This window comes from Triturus cristatus, chromosome 4_1 (genome assembly GCF_964204655.1).
Source record: "Triturus cristatus chromosome 4_1, aTriCri1.1, whole genome shotgun sequence".
NCBI classification, from domain to species: domain Eukaryota; kingdom Metazoa; phylum Chordata; class Amphibia; order Caudata; family Salamandridae; genus Triturus; species Triturus cristatus.
In genome coordinates, this window is record NC_140585.1 from 1335740448 (window position 1) to 1335767881 (window position 27434).

Consider the following 27434-nt stretch of genomic DNA (forward strand, 5'->3'; position numbering starts at 1 on the left):
AGGCGTTGATCTCGGCGGGCTTCCAGCTCTCCGGGAAGGTCGCGGTCTCGAAGGAGATGTTGATGGCCTTGTGGAGATGGGGTGCGATGGTTGTGCTAGCTTTGTTGCAGATGTGGTGTGGGCATGGATCTGACAGAGAGCCGGAGTGGATTGTGTTCATGATTTTGATATTTTGATGGTGTCGTCGTCGTTTATGTTGGTCCAGGTGAGCAGGGGATCGATGTTGGTGGTGGCCGCGGGGTCTGTAGTGTTAGTGGTTGAAGGGCGGTCAGGTCGTGGAAGCTGCCGTGGATGTCTGCAATCTTGCCATGGAAGAAGGTGGCAAGGGAGTCGCACAGGTCTTGTGATGGTGGGATGTCGTTGGGGTTGGAGCTGGGGTTGGAGAGTTCCTTCACGATGTTGAAGAGCTCTTTGCTGTTGTGCATGTTGTTGTCAAGTCGGTCCTTGAAGGAGTCCCTTTTGGAGGATCTGATGAGGTGATGGTGTCTACGGATGGCCGAACACCTGCACTTCCAGATCCACACCGATCCCAACACCACCCTCAGAGGAACCCTCATCTACAGACCCCCCGGACCTCGGCCCCAGTGCAGTGACTCCATCGCCCTTGCCTCCACAGACTACATCCTCCTCGGAGGCCTGAACTTCCACCTCGAGAACAACAACGACACCAACTCCACCACCCTGATTGACAACCTCGCCAACCTCGGACTCAGACAGCTCGTCACAACACCCACCCACTCCGCCGGCCACACTCTTGATCCCATCTTCTCCGCTAGCCCCCACGTCTCCTTCAGCCACACCACTGAACTCCACTGGACCGACCGTCGCTGCATCCACTTCACCTTCCGGAAACCCACCACGCACCACCGCACTCAACAGATCCCCTGCCACAGCTAGAACAAAATCACCGAAGACCAGCTAAACATCACCCTCGCCCAAAGACCACCTGCCGACCCCACCGACGCCCACAACCTCTGGAGTTGGATCAACAACTGCGTCGACACTCTTGCGCCGATCAAGAAACCCTCCAACAGACGCACTAACAAGAAAAAAACAAAGGAAATGATGGACGGAGTGTTGAACATTGCAAGCACTCACCCCCAGTCAACTGATCTGGGTTTAATCCATCACCGTTCTTTAGCCCACTCTGCCACCCCAGTTCAGACATGGCCATATGCAAATCAGTCTGACCCTGTGCCTCATGGGAACAGTCCAGCCCGAACTGCCAAGCCATGTCTTCCCTGGACCGGAAACAAGCTTCCTAGGACTGGTTTCTGGCATTTCAGCCGTCTTCAGCCAGGCTTGCTTGAATCCAGTGGCAAAGTGAGCAAGGGACTCACGTCTGAGCATACCCTGCCAACTTATGGCGAACAAAGCAAAAACCAAAGGAAATGATGGACGGAGTGTTGAACATTGCAAGCACTCACCCCCAGTCAACTGATCTGGGTTTAATCCATCACCGTTCTTTAGCCCACTCTGCCACCCCAGTTCAGACATGGCCATATGCAAATCAGTCTGACCCTGTGCCTCATGGGAACAGTCGAGCCCGAACTGCCAAGCCATGTCTTCCCTGAACCGGAAACAAGCTTTCTAGGACCGGTTTCTGGCATTTCAGCCATCTTCAGCCAGGCTTGCTTTAATCCAGTGGCAAAGTGAGCAAGGGACTCACGTCTGAGCATACCCTGCCAACTTATGGCGAACAAAGCAAAAACCAAAGGAAATGATGGACGGAGTGTTGAACATTGCAAGCACTCACCCCCAGTCAACTGATCTGGGTTTAATCCCTCACCGTTCTTTAGCCCACTCTGCCACCCCAGTTCAGACATGGCCATATGCAAATCAGTCTGACCCTGTGCCTCATGGGAACAGTCCAGCCCGAACTGCCAAGCCATGTCTTCCCTGGACCGGAAACAAGCTTCCTAGGACCGGTTTCTGGCATTTCAGCCGTCTTCAGCCAGGCTTGCTTGAATCCAGTGGCAAAGTGAGCAAGGGACTCACGTCTGAGCATACCCTGCCAACTTATGGCGAACAAAGCAAAAACCAAAGGAAATGATGGACGGAGTGTTGAACATTGCAAGCACTCACTCCCAGTCAACTGATCTGGGTGTAATCCATCACCGTTCTTTTCGCCCACTCTGCCACCCCAGTTCAGACATGGCCATATGCAAATCAGTCTGACCCTGTGCCTCATGGGAACAGACCAGCCCGAACTGCCAAGCCATGTCTTCCCTGGACCGGAAACAAGCTTCCTAGGACTGGTTTCTGGCATTTCAGCCGTCTTCAGTCAGGCTTGCTTGAATCCAGTGGCAAAGTGAGCAAGGGACTCCCGTCTGAGCATACCCTGCCAACTTATGGCGAACAAAGCAAAAACCAAAGGAAATGATGGACGGAGTGTTGAACATTGCAAGCACTCCCCCCCAGTCAACTGATCTGGGTTTAATCCATCACCGTTCTTTAGCCCACTCTGCCACCCCAGTTCAGACATGGCCATATGCAAATCAGTCTGACCCTGTGCCTCATGGGAACAGTCCAGCCCGAACTGCCAAGCCATGTTTTCCCTGGACCGGAAACAAGCTTCCTAGGACCGGTTTCTGGCATTTCAGCCGTCTTCAGCCAGGCTTGCTTGAATCCAGTGGCAAAGTTAGCAAGGGACTCACGTCTGAGCATACCCTGCCAACTTATGGCGAACAAAGCAAAAACCAAAGGAAATGATGGACGGAGTGTTGAACATTGCAAGCACTCACCCCAAGTCAACTGATCTGGGTTTAATCCATCACCGTTCTTTAGCCCACTCTTCAAAGTGGGCTAAAATATATTAATGACTGCAACACTGTTATTCTGAAGATGTGGAATGCAAATATGGATCTACAATGTGTTGCACACAACTCGATTGCTCTTGCCTGCTACGTGACTTCATATATAACAAAATCAGAGGAAACAGAAATTAAAGAGCAGTGAGGGGAGATTCCTGCGGAAAAGAGTCTCATCAGGAAATTGTAAAATTTCAGCTTGAAAATTCTTTCCCATAGAGGAATAGGAACATATGAGTGCTCAGACCAATTGAGCTTGACTCGTTCATTCTCAAAGTCAAGGGAAATTGTATGGGTAAGTCTAGGCTTTGCAAGCAGTCGAAAAAGAGTATTAAAGTATTTCCCAGAAATACAGTATCTCGCAGAATTTGATCTAGAAAGTAGAACCATTCTGAAAACAAATAAGTTAGATACATACTACCCAAGAAGGAGTCCACATCTTTAAAACAAGTCTCTATGAAGTGCTACAATATTATAGATATAGAAGTAATGTAACTGAAAACATAGAAGAAGGGATCTATGCAGTACTTGAAAGTGATTGTTATTTGCTTAGACACAACAAAGGAAATTTTATTAACCACCGAAAGCTTTGTTGCCAAACTCCGGAGAGAAGAGAATTTTTCTACTTGGCACTTTTGCAGTTATTCAAGCCATGGCATGTTGAATCAGGTTTACTTGGACACTATGACTGATACGAAGACTATTTTGACACTGTAAAAGACAGTGTTTAGTGTTCAATCTTTCCAACCTACTTACAAATGTTGAAAGATGAGATTGAACAGGAATAAACCATTGCTACTGAGGTAACTAAGGAAAGTTCATACAGCAGCCAACGTTCTGGACCTCTGACTCAAGATCCTCTTGGAGAACCAATTATTCAAAATTAAGCAGTTATGCCTGTGAATGAGGTGGAGAGTGCAATACAGCAAGCAAGAGAGGAAATTGTGTATTTCAAGCAGTTAGTACAGCAAATGAAAAATGAACAGGAATACATGTTTAAAAAGGTTAAAGATAAATTAAAGCATGAATTTGTCCATGAGAAGAAACAATGTGAATGTTTTCTGTATAAGCCAATATTACTATACATCAGTGGTTAAGCTAGCACTGGCAAAAGCTTTCTTAGTTCTCACTGATTTTCTAGAGAAGACTACACAATCAAATGTGTCATGTGTAGTAACAGCACCAACAGGATTAGCTGCACATAATATAAAAAGACAATTCACTGGAATATCAGAAATTATCTGGTGTAGCTTGCCACGAGGTATCAAGAGTACTGAAGAAACTGAAGCAGTTAATCATTAATGAGGTGAACATGGTATTAAACTGAATACTGCCTTCATACACTTAAGAATACAGCAGATGTTAAGAACAAACTACAATGTACTCTTTCGAAGAAAGCATTTGATTGTATTCCATGACCTACTACAACTTACCCCCATAAAAGGACAACCTGTTTTCAAAACACATGTCCATAATAAGACAATAAATGTTTTTAGGGAGTATTGGCAATGTAAATATTTGGATACACTTTGAATACAAGGAACTAGTGAAAAATATACATCAAGTATCTGATGTAGATTATGGAAAGATTCTTAAGGACATTAGAATAAGAGTTCTAACAAACATTGGAAAACATGCTTTGGAAAGTTGACATATCAAGAAACTATTTCCATTTAACATCACAGCAGCAGAACTAATGTACGACTTTATTGAAGGAAAGAAATCCATAGTTTGTTTTAATGTCCACACATCGAGTGCTCCAACGTCAACAAACACTTACTAAAACTGAAGAAAGAAGATATTTTCAAAATTGCAGCTATCGATAAAATGGAACATAAGGGTGTTTACTACTTACGGATAAACTACAAGCATAACTGGATTCTTTAGAGAAGTCTGTATCCAGGACTGCAGAATTATAAAAGACTTTACACATATGCAAGAACAGGTGGAATAATTTAAATGTTAAAGATGGGTTAGTAAATGGTGCACTGGGAAAAATTCTTATTTTCATTATTCTTCCAAATAGAGTTGAGGTCGAATACTTGGGCATCAAATTTGATCATATTGATGGAGTGAAACAGATTGGCAAGTGTGTTGTACGTTTTTGCTACTGAAAGACTTATATGTGTGGTGGCAGCAGTTCCCTCTCTCTAGTGTATGCTGTAACTATTCCTACATCACAAGGTTTAAGTCTTGATGCAGAACATTGACCGGTTTATTTTTGATTGATTTTGATGATAAGAAAGTCAGTGCTGATGCAAGTTGTGTAAGGGAGTACAATCAGTTAGGTAGTCTATACACTCCTCATTTTGAACAGTATCCTATTTATGAGAAACAGATAATCTGCCCTATCCGGAAGCTCACAAAAGAGTCAAAGGATATTCAAGAAAAGAAAGGAAACAAGCTAGAAGGCGTTAAATGAAAAAAGTGGATAAAGATGCAGATGGTGTAGGATACCAATTAGAAATCAGTTCAGGTGTCAACTGCTATGCAAATGTTGTTCTGAATGTACTGTCTCATTTAACACATCTTGTCAATCAAATTCAACAAAAAACAGATAAGAAATTGTGTTCAGCATTGTATCATTTGCTCCAATGTTTAGTCACTGACAGAACTGTGATACATTCTGCTTCAGACATTCGAGACCTTTTAGATATATGTAGTAGATCCCTACTATTTACTCTGAACAGCCAACAGGACACAGCCAACAGGACACACAAGAATTTATTATGGCCATCCTTGGAGTTGTAGAACAAGAAGAAGTAAATATTGATGATTTATTCGAACTGAGATACAGATGAAACCATCAGGGCCGGACTGGCTGGAGCGGGCACTGGGCATTTCCCTTGAGGGGTGGGGGGTTGTTTTCTGGCCGTGAGGGCTGGTTTTGTCACTGTGGTCCGGTTTTGCAGCACTGGTGCAATATCGCCCCCCTGTAACAAAAACAGGAGCGGTGCTTTTTACTAGCACCCCACATCGCCCCCAGGGCTGGTCAATCAGCAATCAGCCAGGGCTGGTTGCTATTCCCAGTCCGGCCCTGGAAACTATGACTGTGAAGATTGTTATTATTCATCTGGCACTCAAATAAATTCGGAGCATTTTCTGTATTTAACATTATCGAATTGCAAAACTGGGCCTTTTGACAAATTGACGAAAAAGCATAAACAAAATATGACCTGTCCAAATTGCAGATCAGATATTAAGTCTTCGTTCATTCTAAGAACAAATGGAAAATATGTTATATTAATGCTACAACGATGCAAAGCAAAGGGATCTAAATTAGAAACTCAAATTACAAACTTCAACGCTGGACAAGTACTGCTCAATGTTGGGGGAGGTGCATAAGGGAAGAAAAGATGCCACCAAGCCCTTTTTTGATTCAGCCTCTTTGCCGCAAGGTGGTTAAGGAGTTCATGTGTAATAATTTTTTTTATCACCGGGCATAATACTATCAGGGTTAGTAAAGTGATAAAATCTATAGATTTCCAATAAGGTGTTTTTGATATACATAAACCACTTATTTATGTGCATCCCTGCTAGCCCCAGGCAATCAGACAACAATGGCTGTTTCAGTGCAGCTTCTGGCCTGGCCCAATCAGAGAGCCAGAGCACTATTGGAGCAATTCCCACTAGGTCATGCAGATACTGGAGGCCTATCTCTTCGTTAGCTATGAACAACGGAACACTACCGGGCAATGACAGCAATTTTCTAAAAAATATGTTCTCGCTAATCTGCAATTGCAAACAATCAGTGTGCCACCAGCACCATATGATGGAAGGTTACTGGTCTGGCTTTATAAACTGTAATAGCAGCCTCTAGAGGCATGGATGCAAATTTGAATAGTTTTGCATACATAAGAAGTGGAAGATGCTGAGTTTCAAACCTCGGGGATGTGCTGCGGCTTGGATCAAAAAATCCTCCAGGCTGTTAATATAAAACCTGGAAAGAAAAGGCATCAGGAAACACAGTTGACTGGCACCCTTCCTAATCTTTATATAAGGGGGGCATTCCCCATTGGGCCCATACCTGACCCTACCTTCAACATCTGAATGCAATTGCGACAAAAGGAAATAATGTATTGAAACAGACCCCCCTTTTAGGAACATTGCCCAGAACTTGCTTCTGACAACATTGTTAAATGTCGTGCTTAGGTCCATGATTGTCAGGAAGAGACAACCCTCCCTGACAGTCACATACTTAGCATCGAGCAGGTGGAGGTTCAGGTGTTAGTCCATCATTCCAAGGCCCTGTCTGAAACCATACTGAACCTGAGATGGAACTTTCAGTAGCACAGGATTTTTAAGTGGTCAAAAAGGACACGGCCCAAGATCTTTGCGGTAGCCTAGATCAAAGATATATGATGATAGCAATGAGGGTCACTTTCATTGCCCGTTTTATAGTTCGGGACGATGGGGGCCCTTAACCATGAAATAGGCAGAGTGAAATGAAATGAAATGAAAGGAGACTTGTAAACGCGCGACTTAGCCCGAAGGCATCAAGGCGCCTAACCAAAGACAATGCAAAAAGTATGGCAGATCATGTCTAAGCGTAGGCCTTGGCGAAAAGCCATGTCTTAAGAGCCTTCCTAAAAGCAAGCGCCGAGGGAAGAGATTTTATCTCCAAGGGCAGGGTGTTCCAAAGCCTTGGAGCAAGAGTAGAAAAGGCTCTACCTCCCCAGTTAGCCTTACGTATCCTGGGAACTTGGAGCAAGAACTTATTGGACGACCGGAGAGTTCTAAAGGGTGTATAGGGGACCAACAGGTCCCTCACACCTCCGGACCGATTAGTGGCCAGGGCTCTATAAATCAAAGTCAGGGACTTGAAGGAAATCCTGGCCTCCATTGGGAGCCAGTGTAGAGTCCTTCTTGCCAAGTGAGCTGAGGCCCGTTTGGGCAGGTCCAAAACCAGTCTAGCGGCAGTTAGAGTGGCACTGATTTAACTCCTGACGTCACTTACCAAGATTTGGGACCCAGAGAGAAGGATTGTCTTTAAAAAGATCCTTTGAGACCACATCTGGTGCAGGGGCCTTGTTAGGTAGGTATCTTTGAATTGCTGAGATGACTTCCCCTACTGGGATAGTTATCCAAGGAGATTTGATGAGTTCGGCCAAGTTGAAATCAAGACTACATTCAGAAGAAGCTGGTTCATAATAGTCATGTAGTTTGGTATAATAATCAACCCAGACTTGTTCAAGGATGTTAACCACAATGCCCACACTTGGGCATGCCAGGTTTAAAATTGGTTGCACTATGGAGGGTCCCAAATGAAGGAGTAGGCCTGCCTCCAGGGTGACGCACAGGTCTTGTTGTGCAGGAGGTTGCAGATGGAGCAGAAGGTACATGTGTATTGACTTCGGGCTGTGGGCACACTCTTTGGTTAATGCTACCCTCCACCACTGGCGCAATCGATGCCGCAAGGCTCAAAAGATGAGGAAGCCCCTCTGGCCGTCCCACTCTTTCTGGAAGACTGGTTCTAATTTGGACCATGAGCTCTTTCAGAGAATCACCAATACTTGTGAGCGCCATCACAAGGGGTGACAATGCTCTCTCAAGAGCAGGTCCCAGGATGTGCACATCCCCTCTGTCATTCGCTATGGTTGGCTGAACCACTAACCCAGATACCAGCAGTGGCTCTCCTTTACTTCCAGCAGCCCCCACAGTAATAGGGAGACTTGAAGGCTCAAAGCACTTCTTCACTTTGCCTGTTTTGCCTTTTTCCACCCGTATTCCAGCTTTCTTTCTTTTACTCGGAGGGGAGGCAGTATCATCCACCTGAAAATTATTTCCAACACGGGGCGAGAGTTGAAAATTGGTGGACAATATCATTATCTCACTATCCTCCAGGAGAACACAGTTGTTACTAGTGTGGGCAATGCTTCCAGATATGCTAGGCAACCATTGTCAGTTGCCTTGTGGCTCAGTGGATGTCACTGTTAGCTGTGTCTCCTTGGGTGAGAGCAAGGATAGGGATTTTTTGTAGCCCTGAGCCTTTCTTCTACTGATACTATTTTGGAATGAATTGCAGTCATAGCAGTGGAAAGGTAATCAGTTATGAAAGCCAACCCCTGCTTCTCTTTGTTATTAGAAATAATAATTGCACTGGCCTTTCTCTTACCCATAGCTCATAGTGTCCTTTGAGCCTCTTTTATCCAGAGATACATCTGGAAAACTCAAGCCAGGGGAGGTAGTCCAGCCTCCTCCGGGCTCTGACAGGCATAGATGGCCTGCCCTTGGCCCGAGCATAGCCCACATGAGACCCATGCTGCAGAAGTGCCTTGCCCTTAAAGTACACCTCCCAGGGGAGTCTGAGCTCACCGCCTGTCCACCTCCTGGGAACGTGCAGTGATGGTTGCTGGATGTTGTAGTCCCCTGAGGCACTGGGAAAACCAGAAGCAATAGAGGAGGTGTGCAGGAGTAAAAGACCAGTTCATCCCACGCTGCAGAAGTGCCTGGCCCTTAAAGTACACCTCACAGGGGTTCAGAGCTGACAGTCCGGCCGACTCTTAGTCGGAACATGCAGTGAAGGTTGCTGGATGCTGTAGCCCCCCAGGGCACCGGCAAAGCCAGAAGTAATAGAGGAGGTGTGCAGGAGTAAAACACCAGCGCGTACCCTACTAACACACAGATTCACTCACCTATACGGCCACTATCATACACATTCACTGACCTATACAGCCACTATCACAAACATTTGCTACAGGCACCGCCATTTACTCACCCATATAACCACTTACAGAGGCAGTCACTCACTCATGCAGCGACTAACACACCCAATCACTCACCCATGCAGCTGGTAACACACTCAGTCATTCATTTATACAATCACTCTTATTTATATATACACAGACATACAGTTTAATCAGGAGATTTTATTTGTATCCTCCTCATGAACTTAGTGGATTACCATGATCCTGGGGAAATTGCCCCTTGTAATGTTAAACCGTATTATGGGCTTCACTTTGTGTATAAAAGTTTAGACAATGGTGCAGGGAGATTTTTGAAGGTGTGGTGGTGGCTTGATGAAACAGGCTTTTACAGAAAACAACCCGAAAATTTGCCCTTCCTAATGGATGATATGTGCCTCCTATTAATCACTAATTTGTTAGCATGAGGTATTGGTAATTATTTTCTGGCTTTTGAATATTGTACAAGAAGACAGTCACATAACCCTCATTTTAACTGTTTGTCTCTTCTGCAAAATAATTCTACCTCTGTCATGAGCAGTGTTAAAATGCCAGCAATACTTGTTGGCTGCAGACTAACAAATCAAAAATGATTCAAGAGTATTTATGGTACCAGTGACCCTAAGTACATAATTTTGGACGTTAGTGATATCGGAGTGTTGTATGAAGCATAACTATAACTATGGATGGAATCATGTGAGTTTCAAATCGCTATAATCTGGTGAAAGGATTTAGGCAGAAATATGGAAAGTTCTCAAAACATAAATGATTGACATTTAGACTGAATCGATGTGAGAAAATGGCAAGAGCTGTTACGAAAGTGAATATAAAGGGTTCTGGAGATTGTTGTCTGGTGATATGAGGGTTTTTGACTAGTGATTCCATTCTACTTTGTGGGCAGGAATGATCCCATTATATGAATTGAATAGATCATCAAGCAGATACAATAAGTGGATGCTATTGTGGGGGATTGTAGCGACAAGCAATCCTAGGATTATTCTTAGGTAAATGAGGTAAGTGATAAACACAATAGTACAACTATTGTTGAATCGAAGGGCATTTGAATTTGTTTAATACATTTACCACTGATTTGTGGACTAGGGCCCCTATTTACTGACTCATCACAGAGTGCAGTGCCGCAGCCGTAACTGCTGCACTGCGTGAGAAGGAGAGAGTAGGTGAGCACAATATTTACAGAAATATGCCACTCTCCTCCCCTCTCCCTAGCGCAAGTGGAGAAATGTGCTGCCGTGCGCCACATACACACCTTTGCACCATAGTGCAAGGGTGTCTACGTGAGACTAGCATAGATTTTGTACTGGAAGGATACCCTTCCAGTACAAAATAGTATGCTTAGACTATTCCCAAAACTATCCCATCTTGCATGTGTGCTGTACAGTGCAGCACACAATCAAAGTCGGAAAAGAAAGGAGAAATGAAAACATTTCTCTGTGATAGTGCCTGGTTGAAGCGGGCACTATTTTCTGACACTAACCTTGTCTACTTTTTTTTTAAGTAAATAGGGCTTTGCCTCAGAAACCTTGGGTGGTTGCATGGGACTGTCCATGCACCACCCATGGTACGCCCCCTTGGCACTAAGCAATGCATAACAGGTCTATGCACTGCTTTGCACTATTTTCGAGGAATTTTACAAGTTTAGCGCTGGAAAGTAAATTAGGAAAAAAAATGTAGCGCTTATTTGCATCCATTTGTGATGCAAACAGAGCATTAAAACTTAGTTAATATGCCCCTAGGTGTCTTAAATCTGCGGTTTAATTTAAGCAAAATCCTTATTTTTCAAGTTAGCTGACAGAAATGTGTTAGAATGGTAGCCTTTCTTACCTGCCCCATTAATAGTTTGCTAGAGTCATGTTTTCATGGCAAAATATTAGAACAAATAGTTGTAAAGAGGGATTTCCGGGAACGACACAGAGCTTGTGATCAGGCTCTTGTTTTTCAGTACTTGGTGGAAATATTTGGTGGACGTTGTGGCTAGATACTTTCTGGAACAATATAGTTATGTAGTCTGACGCACTCCAATGTGATCCAATTTAGGATAGAGCCGATACGTGATAAGGGCCGTAACAGTGAGGAATATTCATCACGTATTATTTCTTGAAGTAAGCACTTTTTTCGTTTATACGCTTACCACTTGTAACCATCAGGGATATGACGTTTTCACTAAGTATGTGTTCACATTTTCGTTATTCAGGTCGATCTATGTGGACCATTTAATTTTTAGAAATACCCACGCAATATATAAACTGGGTAGCTGTACATTTACCGGCTCAGTATTGACATACTTTCTGGGTCCACAATAATATTCGTCACCTCAGTCGTTTATGAGAACCGTATGCACGATACTAACAAACAAGCGAAGGCACTACAATATGGGGAGCATGTTTCATAGCTTTTGAGATCATTTCTGTCCGCATTCAAGGTGAAGACATCGATTTACCAAAAGCGTTTGTCGTGATAATAGTGCTTTGAACTTCCATTTTTTAATTGGTTTTCACCGTTTCTTACCGGGGTCACCTTTTCGTTGAAAAGGCATGACAGTACCAAGTAAGATTTGCACATTAACTACAGTGCATGAACTCACTTAAGGTCATGTTTGGCGACTGACCTAATGTTTCCTTTAAAAATTACAGATATTATGCCCCTGACGAAGGGCTGTGGCCCGAAATGCATTGGGTAACTAGGCACACAGTTTGTATTGTGTCAAAATTGCATTTTTCCATCATGAAGATGAAATGATTATAAGGAAAGAAGTATTAATAAGATTCAAATAATTTTTTATGAACAAAAGAAGAATACATTTGATTTGAAACATCGTTTCTTGAACATTTGGTTACTTGATTACATGTTATATCCAAGTACGAGTGGGGGACGCCCCTCTCTAGCGGAGGATAGCGCAACTCATCTTAGATATTTTCTGGGCCATTTACAGATTTGTCTAATGTATTTTCTCAAGTTCCAAGGGTCCTCCGAACGCTAAACATCCAAAAGTTCTGTTGAGATCCATGCAGATAGTCTAATTTCAAATCTGATTACCAATATAGATGTCTTCTGGGAAACATATGTCAGCAAAATATGGACTGGACATGTCTGTGGATTAGTACCAACCCCAATGATTATCTTTATGAGTGATATAACCAAATATACAAATGTTGGGAATTGTTTTTCAATGGCTCGTCCCCTCTGCTTTTTAAATGCTTTTCCGTTGAGACCCAGCTATTTGGCCGATGCCCGGTGGAGCAACCTGATGGCTATAGAGAAGATGGCCCCCTTGGCCGTCACCTGCCCAGCTGGACTTTGGGCAGACTCTCCCTCATCTCTCAATCCTATTTCCCTCCTACCCCTTTACCCTATCCCCGCTCCCTTCTAAGCTGCATTTATCTCGTCTTTACGCTCCTGAAATGTTTTTCTAGTAATTGATGGAACTGGTAACTGATGTATTTTTGTAACTTTGTGGAACCTTATGTAAAGCGCTCTGATACCTCCGGGTCTAGCCAGCGCTATATAAAACTCAAATAAATAAATTCGTCTTTGGCCCACATATTTTTGGAGGTCAGTTACATTCACAACTCGGTATTTTAGAGGGTAATACTGCCATGTGGGTATTTGCTTCCCATAGTGAGGAGTACACCTATGGTTGCAGTGAGATTTGAACTGGGGCTACTAGAAGTATATTTTGAAGCATGTAAATAATTAATTTTGCGTCCACATTAACAGAATTTTAAACGGCAGAGTGAACCTGTCCTCTGAAGCCTCCTATGAGCATTGAATCCATGAAAGTCCCAGTCACACATATATCTAGGAAAGATTGCTGATCGCGCTCTTTACATTTCATTACAAACATGAACATTGGTTTTATTGGAAATGTCAGCTGTAATTTTTTAAAAACGGAAATAAAGGTTTTTGTCTTAATTTTAGCAATCATATAGATTCTAAATATGCATCTTGTCTTCCAGTTTCTGCCACTCATACATATTTTAGGTTCAGACATCCCTGCAAAAATATGAAATACATAGAGATGAACGAGAGAAGATAAAACAAAAAACTAAAAATGTACTTGGGGGTGGGGGGGTATCGTGTATTTCTAACACCTATATTTTGGGAAATTATGAAGGACCATAAAAGAAGTGTAGAGTCTCTCATGGTGACACGGAGGTCCTAGGAAACATATTTGGTTATAAAACTTGGTTAAAGTGACACAAGGAAAGTATTATTATCACGTGTATAAAGGCAAGTGATTCTAAAACAAGAAATAATATCCCTTTATTAACAAGCACTTAGTTTCTGTAATGTCAGACAACGTGTTAAATTATATGTGGAAATATATAAGAGAGGTGAAGGAGAGGGAGCAGGAAAATAAGGGAAGAAGAAAGAAGGAGAATATTTATATTGATCAGGATTATACAAACACCATCATCATTGTATTCTTCTGTTTGCAAAATTATTAAAAACAATAACAGGAATATTAGTTATTAGGAGGATGGTTATTATTTTGCAAATGTAGCAACAAGCCCCTAATGGGAAATTACTTTTGGCCACTCCAGATATACTCAGTGCCAGAGCCTCGTATTTAAGGGGTGAATGTACTTCGAATCATCGTTTCCCACCATGTTACAGGAATGCTCTGTATAATACCTGGAGATGTCCCCCGGAGGGATCTCAGCCTGCACACCCCGAGCCTTCGATTCTTTGAATGGACTCTTCGCTTCCTCCTCTTCTCCCTCCTTCTTTCGCCTGAGCTCACGGTTTACACCAGGGTCTTCCTCTTGCTTTGAGTGGCTAGTGCTGCCGAGTGAATTCCAGGGTACAGGATTCATTCCCTTTGCTGACCCGGGGTTATCTTTACAGGTGGCCGCAGAACTCTATAGGGAATTTAGGAACATAAAATGATTACTGAAGGGTAAGTTACCCTGGTCATAAATCTACATAATAAATATCAAATTGTGTTTAAAAGTTGTGTCCCCGTGTGCCCAAATCGCAACTGTATTATCAATCTTTGAGAGCAAACATGGGGAATTCTAAGAATTTGTATAAAAGGGTAATATAAAGATGACATATTCTCCAGTCTACACACCTACGTTTATTCTTTCTGAAGGAAGCCCTTTGGTCTGTTATGAAAAAATAACCCCACAACATTATATTTACCAAGAAAGCCCCCACCTAAAGGAATGGTACAGCAATGAACGGCCAAATGGTTGCTGCTTGTGGCCAAGAATAACACTTCTATTGCACTTTTTTAGTAGTCCTCTGACACTTTTCCAAAATCAGGCAGATATTTTATCAGTTATGCATTTCAAAGTTACAAGTAATACATATATGTGTACATCACAGCTTCTTTTTCTGGTGGAATTTGAACTAATGCCTCTAAAGAAAGTGTGAATTGGTTCCAACGAAAGCGGATTCATCTTACCAACAATGGGATTGATTAATAGTGACACAGTGTCACTATTTTTCATTTGCTTTTAATTACATGCTAATGCATAAAATGTATAATCATGGCGTACTTATAGTCGCGTGTAATTTCATATTTAGTTTGACCATAGTGTGTGCCTTTTACATTAACAAGTTAATCATAGTCAGAATGTGTTCATGTTAATTTAGCCATAGTCACTGTAGGCCTTCATTGGCAAGGCTCCATATTAAATGAAATGTTGCGTTTTTGCTTGCTGTGCATAATCTTGCTCTCAAAAGTATCCACTGTGCACTTGTTAGATTTGCTTACTCTACGTTTAAATAACTTGACTTTGCATTTGCTGTTTGATCTGCTTGGAATATATTCAAGTATGCTGCATTCAGGTGATTATTGACTTATGACTAAACTGATTGATTTGAGTTTGTTATTTTGCTAATTTGTTAATAAAAGCCTCATGGTTTGCAAATTGCCTATGCTCTGTCATTACTGTGGGGAAAAATAGGCTTCGCTGTCATTGATATGTCATTAAATTGCTGATGTCAAGCCGCGTTTTGAGAAAAAGATCCATCCTTTGAGTAATGTTGAAGTCTTAAAATTTCCACTATATTTTTCACGGTACTAACACCGACCTTTGCCCTCCATCATATGGTAGTAGAGGATGGCTCTCAATAAGGCTTGGATAGTTAGAATTTGCCCCAGTGACAGTTAGAATCTCCCCATTCTGTGACCCCCGCTCCATGGTCCAGTTTGGAGAATTGCCCTTTCCCTTCATCATATGGTAGTAGAGGATGGCTCTCAATGAGGCTTAGATAGTTAGTATTTGTCCCAGTGACAGAATCTCCCCAGTCCGTGTACCCCTAGATCCACGTTCCAGTTTGGAGAATTGGCGGTGGTCCGGTGTCCTGAAGTGGTTGTAGTGTCCTAGGAGTCTGAGTATAGTAGGGTTAATTGCATCTTTGATTGTTTATTTTTATGCGCTGCTGTGTTTGTGGATTTTAATGTGTTAGTGTGTTGCGTGGTGTGGTCTCCATTTTGAGCCCAGGAGGGCTCCATGTTGCGGTGAGGGTTAAGATTCAGTCTTTCACATATCGCGTGTGCTTATGAAGAGAAACGCTCTTGCTGTAACACTTGAAGTTTTGCTCATCAGAGTCTGAGATCCCAAGATAAACAATTGAGTATGTGATGTCGGACCGTAAAAAACTATCGGTCGCACAAAAGATAGGGACTTATTAAACGTCTTTTGTGACAGTGTATTTACTTAGATTGGTGTTTGGCTCATCATTTTATGCAGGGGAGCAAACTCCACTAGTCAAGGTGATTTCTCACTGCTCAAGAGATAACTTCGTATGCGTGATAGCGCTGGAAGGATGTTGATTCCCAACCCTTTAGAGTGATTGTGAACATTGGAATTTCCTTTTTGTGGAAAAGACAAGAATTAACGTTTTGTTTAATAATTGTTAGTGCAAAATTGATTGACTGTTGAGTAAAAGCTGCTGTGAATTGCATCATAGTGTGTTGTGCTGGTATAGGTCGTATGGTGTGTGTAATACACTGGGATTGGTCTTTATGTCAAAGGGTGCTGCCCTGTGAGTGACTAGTTATGTGGTGTCATGCTGGGATTAAAATTAAGTGTTGTTGCATACTATTTTGTGATTTGCTGAAAACCGCAGGTCATTTCAATTGAGGTTTATTGATTTTGTGGTGTGTAGTGAAAGGAAGACATTTATAAAGAAATTGAGAGCTTTGCTTAGTGATGAAAACCTGTCCATGAGGGCTTGAAGGTCGCTCTCAAGGGCATGCCCGCATAGTACATGACAACTAGTGTCAGTTTAAGCCAGGCTTCTCCAACAAGTAGCTCATGAGCTGCTGATAGCTTTTCAGCAACCTGTAAGTAGCTCTCTAGTGTGCATCTCTGCCTACTAAATTGGAACCTTTTGCTTGGTTGAACTAATATATGTATGCCAAATATGTTTATTCTAGACAAAAAAATGTGTGTATTTTCAGAACTCAGAAGCTGATGTTTGGAGAAAAAATTCAGAATTTCTCAACTATATTTAAAGCAGATTTTTGAGTGATACATTAAATGGGGAGAGTTATTACTAATAATATTATTAATTTTGTGCCAGTGGCACTGCAGCTGTGGCTGTCATGTATTAACTATGTAGAGGTTTTCCAAATTGCCAAAGCATTTTTACATTACTGCTAGCAACACTGCCCAACGCACTGAGGTGATCACTACTGATATTCTTGCAGACGGTGGACACTCATGTAATCTTTTCTGATGTAATCGCAATTATAAAACTAATAATATTAGTGACTTGCGATGATTTTCATTGATCTCTTTTGCGATTATCTCTTTTTACACAAAAAGTCGGAGACCCCTTGTTTACACCCATGTATTTGGCTTAAACAGTGGAATAAGAGCACTACAAATGAAGGGTCTTTTCAGTTCCTCCCACATGGTATCTTTCATTTAAGAATAATTAATAATTTAAGGCAGGTGTTGTATGAAATGAAACCCCACCTAGACCATCTCAATATGAAGTCTTGAACTATGGGAGTGTGCAGCACATGTGAAGGAGAAAGAAAAGTATCAGACTAGCACTAACAGGACAGTCCATGGTTGGATGGAAGCAAAGTGAGAAGCTGAACAGAAGACATCGAGGAAAGATGTGATTGGAGGAGTCAGAATTTACTATGTGCTAACCAGTTGGACAACAGGGAGGAAAAAGCACGAGGTGGGGTGAGATTGAAGTAAAAGAACTACAAAGTTGGGAAATGTGACTTTTGGATTGATCTGTTGGGTTCACGACCTCTTCTGTACAATGTTATTCAGCCAGGAGGAGGATATCAGCCAGTTGTGGGGAATCATGCAGTAGGAAGACCACCACCCATTGTTGACCTAGGTGTGAGTGCACCAGCAGAACAAGATCCCCATTGGGAGGGTTGCCCATTGTAACATGTTTGCCAATAGTTGCACCAGCTCTACCGATAGTGACTCCAAGCATCGTTGTTGCCACCCCAATCCGAGTCATTCCTCCAGTCACAGCAATCCTCATTCTCCTGCGCACCAGTGCGAGTCTAGCTCCAGGAGCATGCCCCAAAATGGTAACAATACCTAGTGTAAGTGTGCCAGTTGTGGAGGATTATAAAAGTTCCGAGTCAGATGCCCTTGAAAATTAGGGGACACAGGAAAGGGTATTCGATGGTGTGAGTTTGACGAGATACAGAGAGAAGACTAAAGTAGGAATTTATAAATGGGTACAAGAAAGTAGAATTTTTGTTCATGTGCAGAAAGGCTCCTATGAGTGCATGTGAGGATCGCAAAGCTATAGCTGCAGAATAGGGTGTTGATTTGTCTAAGAGTCAAACTTTGCAGAAGAACTTTAGGATATTTATGACTGAGTAAACTATTAAAATTATTAAAACAACTGGTTTGAAATTACATTTGAATTAATTGGTTCGGGCATCCAGAAATGGAGTAATATTCAAAAGATCAGAGATCTCTGCTCTCTGATCTTTTGAATATTACTCCATAAAGTGAGGAAGAAGAAGAAAGACAGTGACATTGCAAGACTTAAAATCCAACACATTCCCTGGTGTTGCACGCCATCTAGCGCAAGTCGTTGAAACGACTTTCGATGTAATGCCATGCGTGGTAACAACGCAGACGATGTAACGTCCGCATTGTTATCAGCCCGTGTGGTACTGACAGCATTGTAAACGCTGTCTCCCATTATGGATAAGTATAATTAGGTGATCCATTTTTTTGATAACTAAAGCTTCACAAAAAGAGATTAATTGCTTGAAAATTTCGAGAGTCACTCTAGGATCTAAAGAGTCAGTGCATGCTTATTATGAAAGACTGATTTAGGTCTTTAATCCCCATAGTGGCAGTAAAAACCTGAGCTAGAATACCTTGATAATGTTGTGTCTCCGGTTGCCGTCGGTTTGCGCCGAGGGATTAGCTTGCATATTCCGCAGAATGTGATTTGTTGGCAGTCAAAACCTTCGTTGAAATCATGTGATACTCAAAGTGTTGCAGTGATAATTTGGAAGCAAGGCAGAAGAAAATCAAAGAGAAGTTCATGTTGGCTCAAACCAAGTTAGCCCAGAAAGAATTTCAAAATAGTCCATATATAGAAAATCCTGTTTCTGGTTCTGGCACTGGGTCTGGAATGATGGGGGTGGTGGTCAGATGATGCAGAGTGGGAATGTGTTACACCAGGTAGTGGAGGAGGAATGCCAGGTGATCTGAACTCAGGAATAGGCCCAGCCACGTTGAAGAAAACAACTCTGTGTCATTATTGTAAAAAGTTCGACCACTGATGCAAGAGTTTAAGTCTAATCCAAATCAAATGGAGCCCGATGGTCAATTGCCTAATGTGAATGTTTTGTCAATTCCAAAAATGCAAATGCCAAGATCCCAGACCCATATCATGCTCCAAGCTCTAATAATGCATAATGTGAATAATCTGAGATTTAATGTTAATCTGAATCAAGAGGTCAACAAAATTCCCTCACAAATGCTAACTGCCTTTAACAGTTCCTGGTCTTTGATAGTTTTGGAGATCTGTGGTCTGATCAATCACAATGACAGTGCCTGAGAGGGGAGAAAGATTGTGTGTTTTGCGTAGTCTTTGAGGTAGACCAGAGTGGCCATATCTGTATGAAGGGGTGAATTGCCACCCCTGTTGTTTCTTATTGACAAAGGAGCTACTGTAAGAATAGTGGAAGTCCCAAACCTACCCCTCTCGGGAAAACAAGTCCAAGTTGAAGGTATTTCAAATAAACAAATAGTGAATACTGTTTCGGTGAAAGTCCATGTGTATATAGGTCCCCTTGAAGAGGACCATCAGTTTGTGATATGTGATTTCAGCCCAGTTAATCTATTGGGTAGGTATCTCTTGAGCAAACTGAATTGCATGATTTACTGTACACCGGATGGTGCCGAGCTCCAAATGCAAGACAAGTATGCAGACTTTAAATTAAGTACAGAAAAGTCACCCATTGGGCTGTTCCCTGTTTTGACAAAAAAATTGCCCCCTGACCTAAAGAACTTCATGAAGGATGAAGTCTGGGATTATACTGGCAAAGACATTTGCCTAAATATAGGTGTAGAGCCTGAGAAACTTACAAAAAAACAAATGCTGAATTTCCCTGAATGCCCCAGTACAACCTCTCACAAGAGGTGGTGGCTGGAATTAGCCATGTGATTGAGTTCATGTTAAAGCAAGGTATCTTAAGGGTCTTAAGGAGTCCCTGTAGCTCCCCGATCATGAGCCCACAGAAACCAAACAGAAAATGGAGGTTCGTGCAGGACCTGCAAAAGATTAACAATAGTCATATCATGTTGTACTAAATCTTGCTGTAATATTGTTCCAAATACTCCGTGATGCTGAATGGTTCATGGTCATCTACTTTTGTCAAGCATACTTTTCTATCACGTTGCATGAGGACAGTCAGTTCCTCTTTGCGTTCTGGTTCCAAAATAAAGTTCTGGCATGGTGCAGTGTTCCTCAAGGGTATACAGAAAGCCCCTTGATCATCAATCAGATACTGAACTCAGTCCTGGTCCACTATATTGATGACCTATTGGTGACATCAACAAAGCAGGAGGCAAATATACCATTACCCTGTTGAATAATTTGGCCGAAAAGGGACATAAGGTGTCCTCCAACTAAGTTGCAGTACTGTCAATAAGAAGTCTTGGATATAGGACATCATATTATAAAAGGAGCAAGAAAGGTGTCTCAAGAGAGAATCCCTGTCATATTGGAAATTAACTTAGCCAAGATGCAGAGAGAAGTATAGACATCTCTGGGAATGGTTGGCTACTGTCTTCAGTGGATTTCCAATTTTTCCCTAATGGCAAGGCATCAACAGAGGTTTACACACAACAATGTATCTGTTCTACTAACATGGGACAACAAGTGCAGGGATGCCCCCTTTGAGCTGAATAAAAGTCTCTGTAGCATCTTAGGCTCTAGAAATGCCTAAGCCTTTCATTGTATACTCTTCTGAGAGGGAAGGGTTCTCCATAGCGATACTAGCATAGACTAATACCAATCCCAAATGACACATTGCTTACTACTCAGCCATTCTTGACCATATAGCTCAAGCATTGCTGGGTTGCCTAAAGGCAGTGGCTACAGTTCATGTCAGCATTCAGCAATGTGAGGACATCTTGTTGGGGCACCCTCTTACAGTCATGGTTCCGCATTCTGCTGAAATTCTACTCTACCACACTCAAACCCAACATTTGACTATGCAGAGGTGCCCCTATCTTAACCTTACTACAATGTTACTTTTGCCAGTTACTGATGAAAATGATAGTCGGATAGACCATGAATGCCTTGACATGACTAAATTGTGTAACAAGCCAAGTTCTGACTTTCACGATGTCCCTCTGGAAAAACCTGAATTTATGTTGTTGTGGGTGGCTCTTGTTTAAGAGATAAAAGTAGGATTTTGAAATAAGTCTGTGCTGTTAGCACCTTAGAAGGTGTAATGTAAGCCTCCGGTTTGCACAATGTAACCTCTGCACAGGTGGCCAAAATTATCATTGTCACTAGAGCCTGTTATGTCTCTGACAATTTAGGGTTCTCTATCTACACTAATAGTCTACGGATTTGGGGTGGTCTATTATTTTGGACAATTGTGATCACAGAACCATTTCATGACCTCATCTGGGTCTCCCATCAGGAATGGTCACTATGTCATGGACCTGCTTTAGGCATTGCAAGTGCCAGCTGAAGTAGCTGTGGTGGAGTGCGCAGCACACAGGAGAAGAAATGATTTGTGACCACTGGCAACCACTAATTTGACAAAAAAGGCATATACTGCACTCTTGGGTCACGCAACTTCCATTGAGATTATTCAAAGGAATCAGAAAGTGACACTTCCATTTACGTTTTGTTGACTGTTGCTGATACATGGTAAGAGGTAAAGAGCTTGCAAGAAAAGGTGCCAGAGTGTGAACAGGAGAAGTGGATCAGAGCAGGGTGTACGAAAAATGAGGATGAGGTTTGGGTATGCCTGACTTCATATTGCCCCCATGGTATGACATTTTCATGGTGCCATTTATACAGGTCGGGGCGCAATGACCCATCTCTTTAGCACTCAGTTTAACCCCCATTTTCATGTTGTTGCAGCAGTTATGTTACTAATGTGCCACTTGTCAACAGATAAATGAAGGAAGGAGTACTGTGGTCCTCACAAGCCACATTGGGAGATCAGGTGGTCCTGTCAATCACCTGCAACTTGATTTTGTTGAGATGACTGTATGTAATGGGCTCTGCTACTTTCTGGTAATGGTTTGTCTCTTTTCCCGATTGGTGGAGGCACACCCACACCCACTAGGAGAAATTACAGTGGCACTGTGGCTAAACTATTGTTGAGGGAACTGATTCCTCATTTTGGGATTCCAGTTTCTCTGGAATTAGACCATGGTAATCACTTCAAGAATGAGGTGATGAACCGTTTGTGTGCAGCTTTGCAAGTAGATCAGAGGTTACACTGTAGTTGACGACCTGAGGCTTCAGGCATAGTGGAGCAATATTTCAGGGTCCACCGGACCCATCTCAAGGTCACTACAAGGGATATTTACCCTGCTTCTACTGCTTGAGCTGTTTCTACCTCACAAGGAGATCTGCATAGTGGACTTAACTTAGTAGAAAGGAGCGAACTTTGGCCAATTTGGGCTTCCTGACTTGAAGAAGCCACATGTGACGATGAAGAGCCTAAGAGTGCATCAGCTACTTGATCTCCTTTTTTCCTTTCTTGCTACCACTCATTTTTAAAAAAAAGTCAAAATTGAAGGATGAGACTTCAGATGTGACAAATTTCGACAGATGGATTTTTTTTATTTCAGGAGGTTATTAGAAGAATTGGTTGGAACAATCAGATGAATGGAACGTAATCACCCTAATGTCATTTTATCAAGGCTATCTAATGAAAGAAAGGGCTTGGCCAAGAAAAGCCGCTATCATAAGTAGGAAAGTAACAGTGCTACGCAAATTCTAATGTGAATATCAAAGCAACATCAATGCTGGTTCCAGTACCGGCACCAGTTACTGGCAGTTGTAGAAAACTGGAATTTCTGCAGCCTGGCCACCAACTTCATTGACTTCACTCAACTGCTTCGGGCTCCAAACTTCTACCCAAACTGCAACCCACAAACTGCATCCAGCCGCCTGCCGACCACCTGAAGCAAACGGAACTTCAGCCTCTTCTCAACCCCCCTGCGTACCCATACCACATTGCTGCCAAATAGAGGTCACCCAGTTCAACTCGCCAGAGTAGCACCCCAACTCCACTCACCCTGCCTCTGCTGTGTGAGGGGAGGGCACAACTGCAAAGGTCAAAACCAATGCACAGTGCACAGTAAAGGAAAGAAGGTAAAGACAAGGAAAGAGGCAAGAAAACGCCAGGAGGTCATGACACTGCACCCCACCCCCTTTCGTGGGCCTCCAAAGCCTCACTGCAGACTCTCTGCAGATCAGCACGGCTGCGGCCACTCACCCAGGTTCCTCACCAAGAGACTACAGTGAAACCAAACAAACTGACAGTCGGATCGATGGAAGGCGGCTCTGCCCTACTCTTCAGCATCCTCTGTGTGTGTGGCTTTTCCACGAGGCAACTGCTTCTTACGAGTCTCCGATCCTCCTCCAAGTCGCACTGTTCATAACGTTGCATGTAATGTGTAACCTTACTTGAATTGCAGAGGGCCATAAATACTATTATGCACTCGCAAGTACTATTAGCTATGTGTTAAGTTTGATACTCGACAGAGGTGATGGTAATATTGCACTTTATTACTTGAGTGGGCACAACTGCTTATTTCACTCTTGCAGTTACTTGTCCCTGTAGCACTTTATCTGCTCATTTGCACTTCTTAATTTTTGGTAATTTAATACAGCATTGAACATCACTGCCTAAATTGACTTTCTTGCGTATTTGCATTATTTTAGATCTCTGCACTTTGTAATAGAGTATTGTATTTAGTACTGATATTGTGTATTGCCACCTAATTAGGTTTTGTATATTCTGTGTTATGGAGTTTGTACTAGATTTGTCACTTACACAGACATATGCAGTGTAATGATTATGCCTATGGATTTTTGTATGACAAATTTGAAAGGGTGAAATAATTAATTTTATTATTGTAGTAATACATGTTTTTTTTCAAATGTTTTTCTTGTGAATGCTTTTAATGTCCTTGTATTAAAGATAAGGATGAATTATTGTATTCTTTATGTGGATCTCTGTGGAGTACCATAACATAATAAATAAAAATGGAATTGATAAGTGGAATGTCTCATATTGCTTAAGTGTGTGCAGCCAAATCTTTGAAATGGCCTGAGGGCCTTCTAGTGGTGCTGATAAATTAGAGATGCATCCTGGATCAGACGACAAGATTGTCCTCCCAAGTAATCCTCATGGGCAGAGACATGGGACTTCCAGCTGTGCCTGCAACTGTGCTTGTAAATATTACGGATCATATGATTCTTAACTACTGCAATGGCCTGGCCGTTGTGCCTTCTGTCTTTCACAAGGTTGAGTTGGCGACTTCCCTTCCAAGGCAAGAGCAATGTCATATCCCTAGTCCTGGTAACTGGGTGTTGGTGAAGAAGCACATAAGGAAGGCATGCCTGGATTCCCAAAAGGCTGGCCTCTATCAAGTAATCTTAGTCACGAACACTTCTGTTAAATGCGGAAATCTTCCAAACTGGATTCATGCCTCGCACACCCTGATAGTGAGACAATCTCGAGAAGAAGTGGTGAGAAACACTACTGATTCACAGGGTGGGAATCCAGCAAAACCTGAGAGCTCATAGGAAGAAGAATAGTGCGCACATGTGGTTCGAATTGAACCAGAGACAAATAATAAGTGCAAAGACAAATAAGTTAAGGGCCTTTGGTGAATGAGCCAAGATTAAGAAGCTGTAAGTGCAGACTCTGAGCCTGAAGAAGGGACAAGCAGTTTGATCAGAGGAGGACAAAGATACAAAACGTAGCCAAGGAAGAGTGACAGACTGAGAATTTCTGTGTCTGAGGTATGCATCCCGGACACCATCATTGATGAGATAGAGGCAAACGAGCAAAGTGACAGTAAAGTTGAACAGAGAGTAGTCAGGAGATCAAGACGAACAGGGGTACCTAGTCAAAAGTAGCTCCTGAATGGACTTACTTTGTTGAAAGTGAAGCTGACTTGAGAATACATGAGACTGAGAGTTGACAAACTGTTTTTGAAAAACTTCCATGATTAAAGCTACCAGCTGCTGCAATTAGAATTTGACTGATTTGTGATTCTGACTGATCTAAAGTCAACGGATTTCTGTTTATGCATAACTGAGCATTTAGATTGAACTTTGTGATGACACTCAGGGCCAAGGCTCCAGTAGAAGAGTAGGGTTGTCATTTTAGAGGAAGACTGATGTAGGGTTAAGGAATTACTTTGAAGCAACTGAACTTGATATTCATCACAAGTAAATCAACAGTTTTGCCAAGTAGAAGCAACAAGTAGAACTGTTTATTTTTTGTTATTTCGGAATCTTGCATTTTTTCTTTCCATTTCACAAGAAACCATGCTGGTCCTTTCACTAACTCAACATAGAGGTTATATTATCAATCATTTCTATTATCCTTATGATTTAATTAGTAATAAGTCTGAGTTCCCCTGATGAGCCAGTTACCCCAAAATCTAAACCTAACAGTACTCATGTAAAGGAGCAGCCTAGAATTGATTTGAAACTATAATATACAAATAGGTCTAAGGCAAATGTTACTTTTGTCTTCTTCAATATTATGCATGTGCATTCCAGCTCAATACATGCAAAGGATTGTTATGCCTGCAGCCAAAGGCCACATCTGTAGCTGAGGGTATAATCTACCATCATATTCCCCTTATTTATAGTCTATACTATAGTATAATTTTGAGTCTACTTTTTAATCAGAGTAATTTTGATTATTATTTTTCGAATTATGATTTTGTCTTTTCGGAGCTTCATATGTATAAACATTTGAATCCCCACTCTAATGCTAAATATATGGATATTGTGTGGCACTTATTTAGGTCACAAGTTATGCTTGGCACTGACTGAACACACAGACAGAATTTGACCTCCAAATTGAGTAAGGTTGAGAAGGATTTTCTTGATGATTTGGGAGACAGGAGGGAAGAACTTGCACAGAAGGTGAAGAATGGAAAGGATGAATCAAGGGCGTGTGGGGAAAGGAAGAGGAGAAATACAAATTAGCTAGAATCAAAACTAATTTTAGACTGGGAACAGAAAAGAAAATTATGTTTCACAAGGAGAAAGGTAAATGTTTGGAATTCTCAGGTGATGGTCTGAAGTGAATACCTGCAGAGGTTTGAGGTTTTTGGAATCACAGAGTAGATATTTTCAGGAAATATTATGTGTGTGAAAAGAAAGCTAGTACTAAGCTTGCTGCAAATTGGATGGGAGTTGTTATTTAACTTTGCTATTCCCCAAGGTGCATCATGTAGATAAATTAGGTGACTAAGGAATTGGGGCCCTGGAAGAGCAAAACATAGTGCTTCTCAAATAGTAGGTGATACTTTTGGGGCTACAATTCCATCTGTGGGAGTAGTTCTAAATGATTTGAAGATTAGAAAGTTGTCTACGTTGGTTGATAGACTTGTGACCAGCACTGCAGGCAAGCTTTTAGCCAATGATACAGAATTAATAGCCATTAAAGCAATGTTTTTGCAAAAAAGGCTCGCTTTAGACATTTTGCTTTTGAAAGAAGGCGGAGTTTGTGAAATGCTACACGTCTAACAACGTTGCACCTATATGCTGGCCAAGAGCAAGGAGATGAACTATTATGTCAAGAATATCACAAGCATATCCAAACACTTAAAAGAGCTGGAGGAGATAGGTGCCTGTGAAGCAATTAGGAAAGTATTTTCTGCTGTAGATAAATGGCCTAGCGGAATTGGTAATGAGTATTTAGGCACTATAATTAGCCCTGTATTAATTACTGCTGTTTGGGTGATTTGTTTGTTCTTTATGGTAGAGGGAATCAAGTTTTTGAAAGGGAAGAAAGGATCAGAGCAGAGAGGAGGAGAGAGTTCAGCAGAGACCAAGGGCATGAAAAGAAAGGGAGAGGAGACGGAATTGGAGGAGGGACAGTGCTGTGTTTATGATGAATTAAAGGAACTAGAGGAGAGTAGACATCAGCAGCAATAGTCAACAACTCGTATCTGAAACTATCACAAAGAGAAATTTTGAATGTTTTGTGTAAATGGCTTTATGACCCAACAGAAGGGCGAAATTGTTGGCCCAGTGTCACTATTTTACATGTGCATTTATTGACAGGCTAATGCATAAAATGTATAATCATCGCTTGAAAATATTAATGCGTAATTTCATATTTAGATTGAGCATAATGTGGGACTTTTATATTAATGAATTAACCATAGTTTGACTATGGGTAACTCAACGTGAACACACTCTCTGTAGGCCTTGATTTGAAAGGCTCAAT

The 27434-nt window shown here is 42.0% G+C and overlaps 1 protein-coding gene across 11 annotated transcripts in view; it reads right to left on the reverse strand.

The window, feature by feature from the left end:
- PDE4DIP (phosphodiesterase 4D interacting protein) overlaps positions 1-27434 on the reverse strand; it is a 1321554-nt gene that overhangs the window by 433991 nt on the left and 860129 nt on the right. For all 11 annotated transcript variants that reach the window (XM_085654823.1, XM_085654822.1, XM_085654821.1 and 8 more), the window contains one exon: positions 14147-14373. In XM_085654823.1, coding sequence (XP_085510949.1) covers positions 14147-14373 — 227 coding nt within the window. The remainder of the gene's footprint in view (positions 1-14146; positions 14374-27434) is intronic.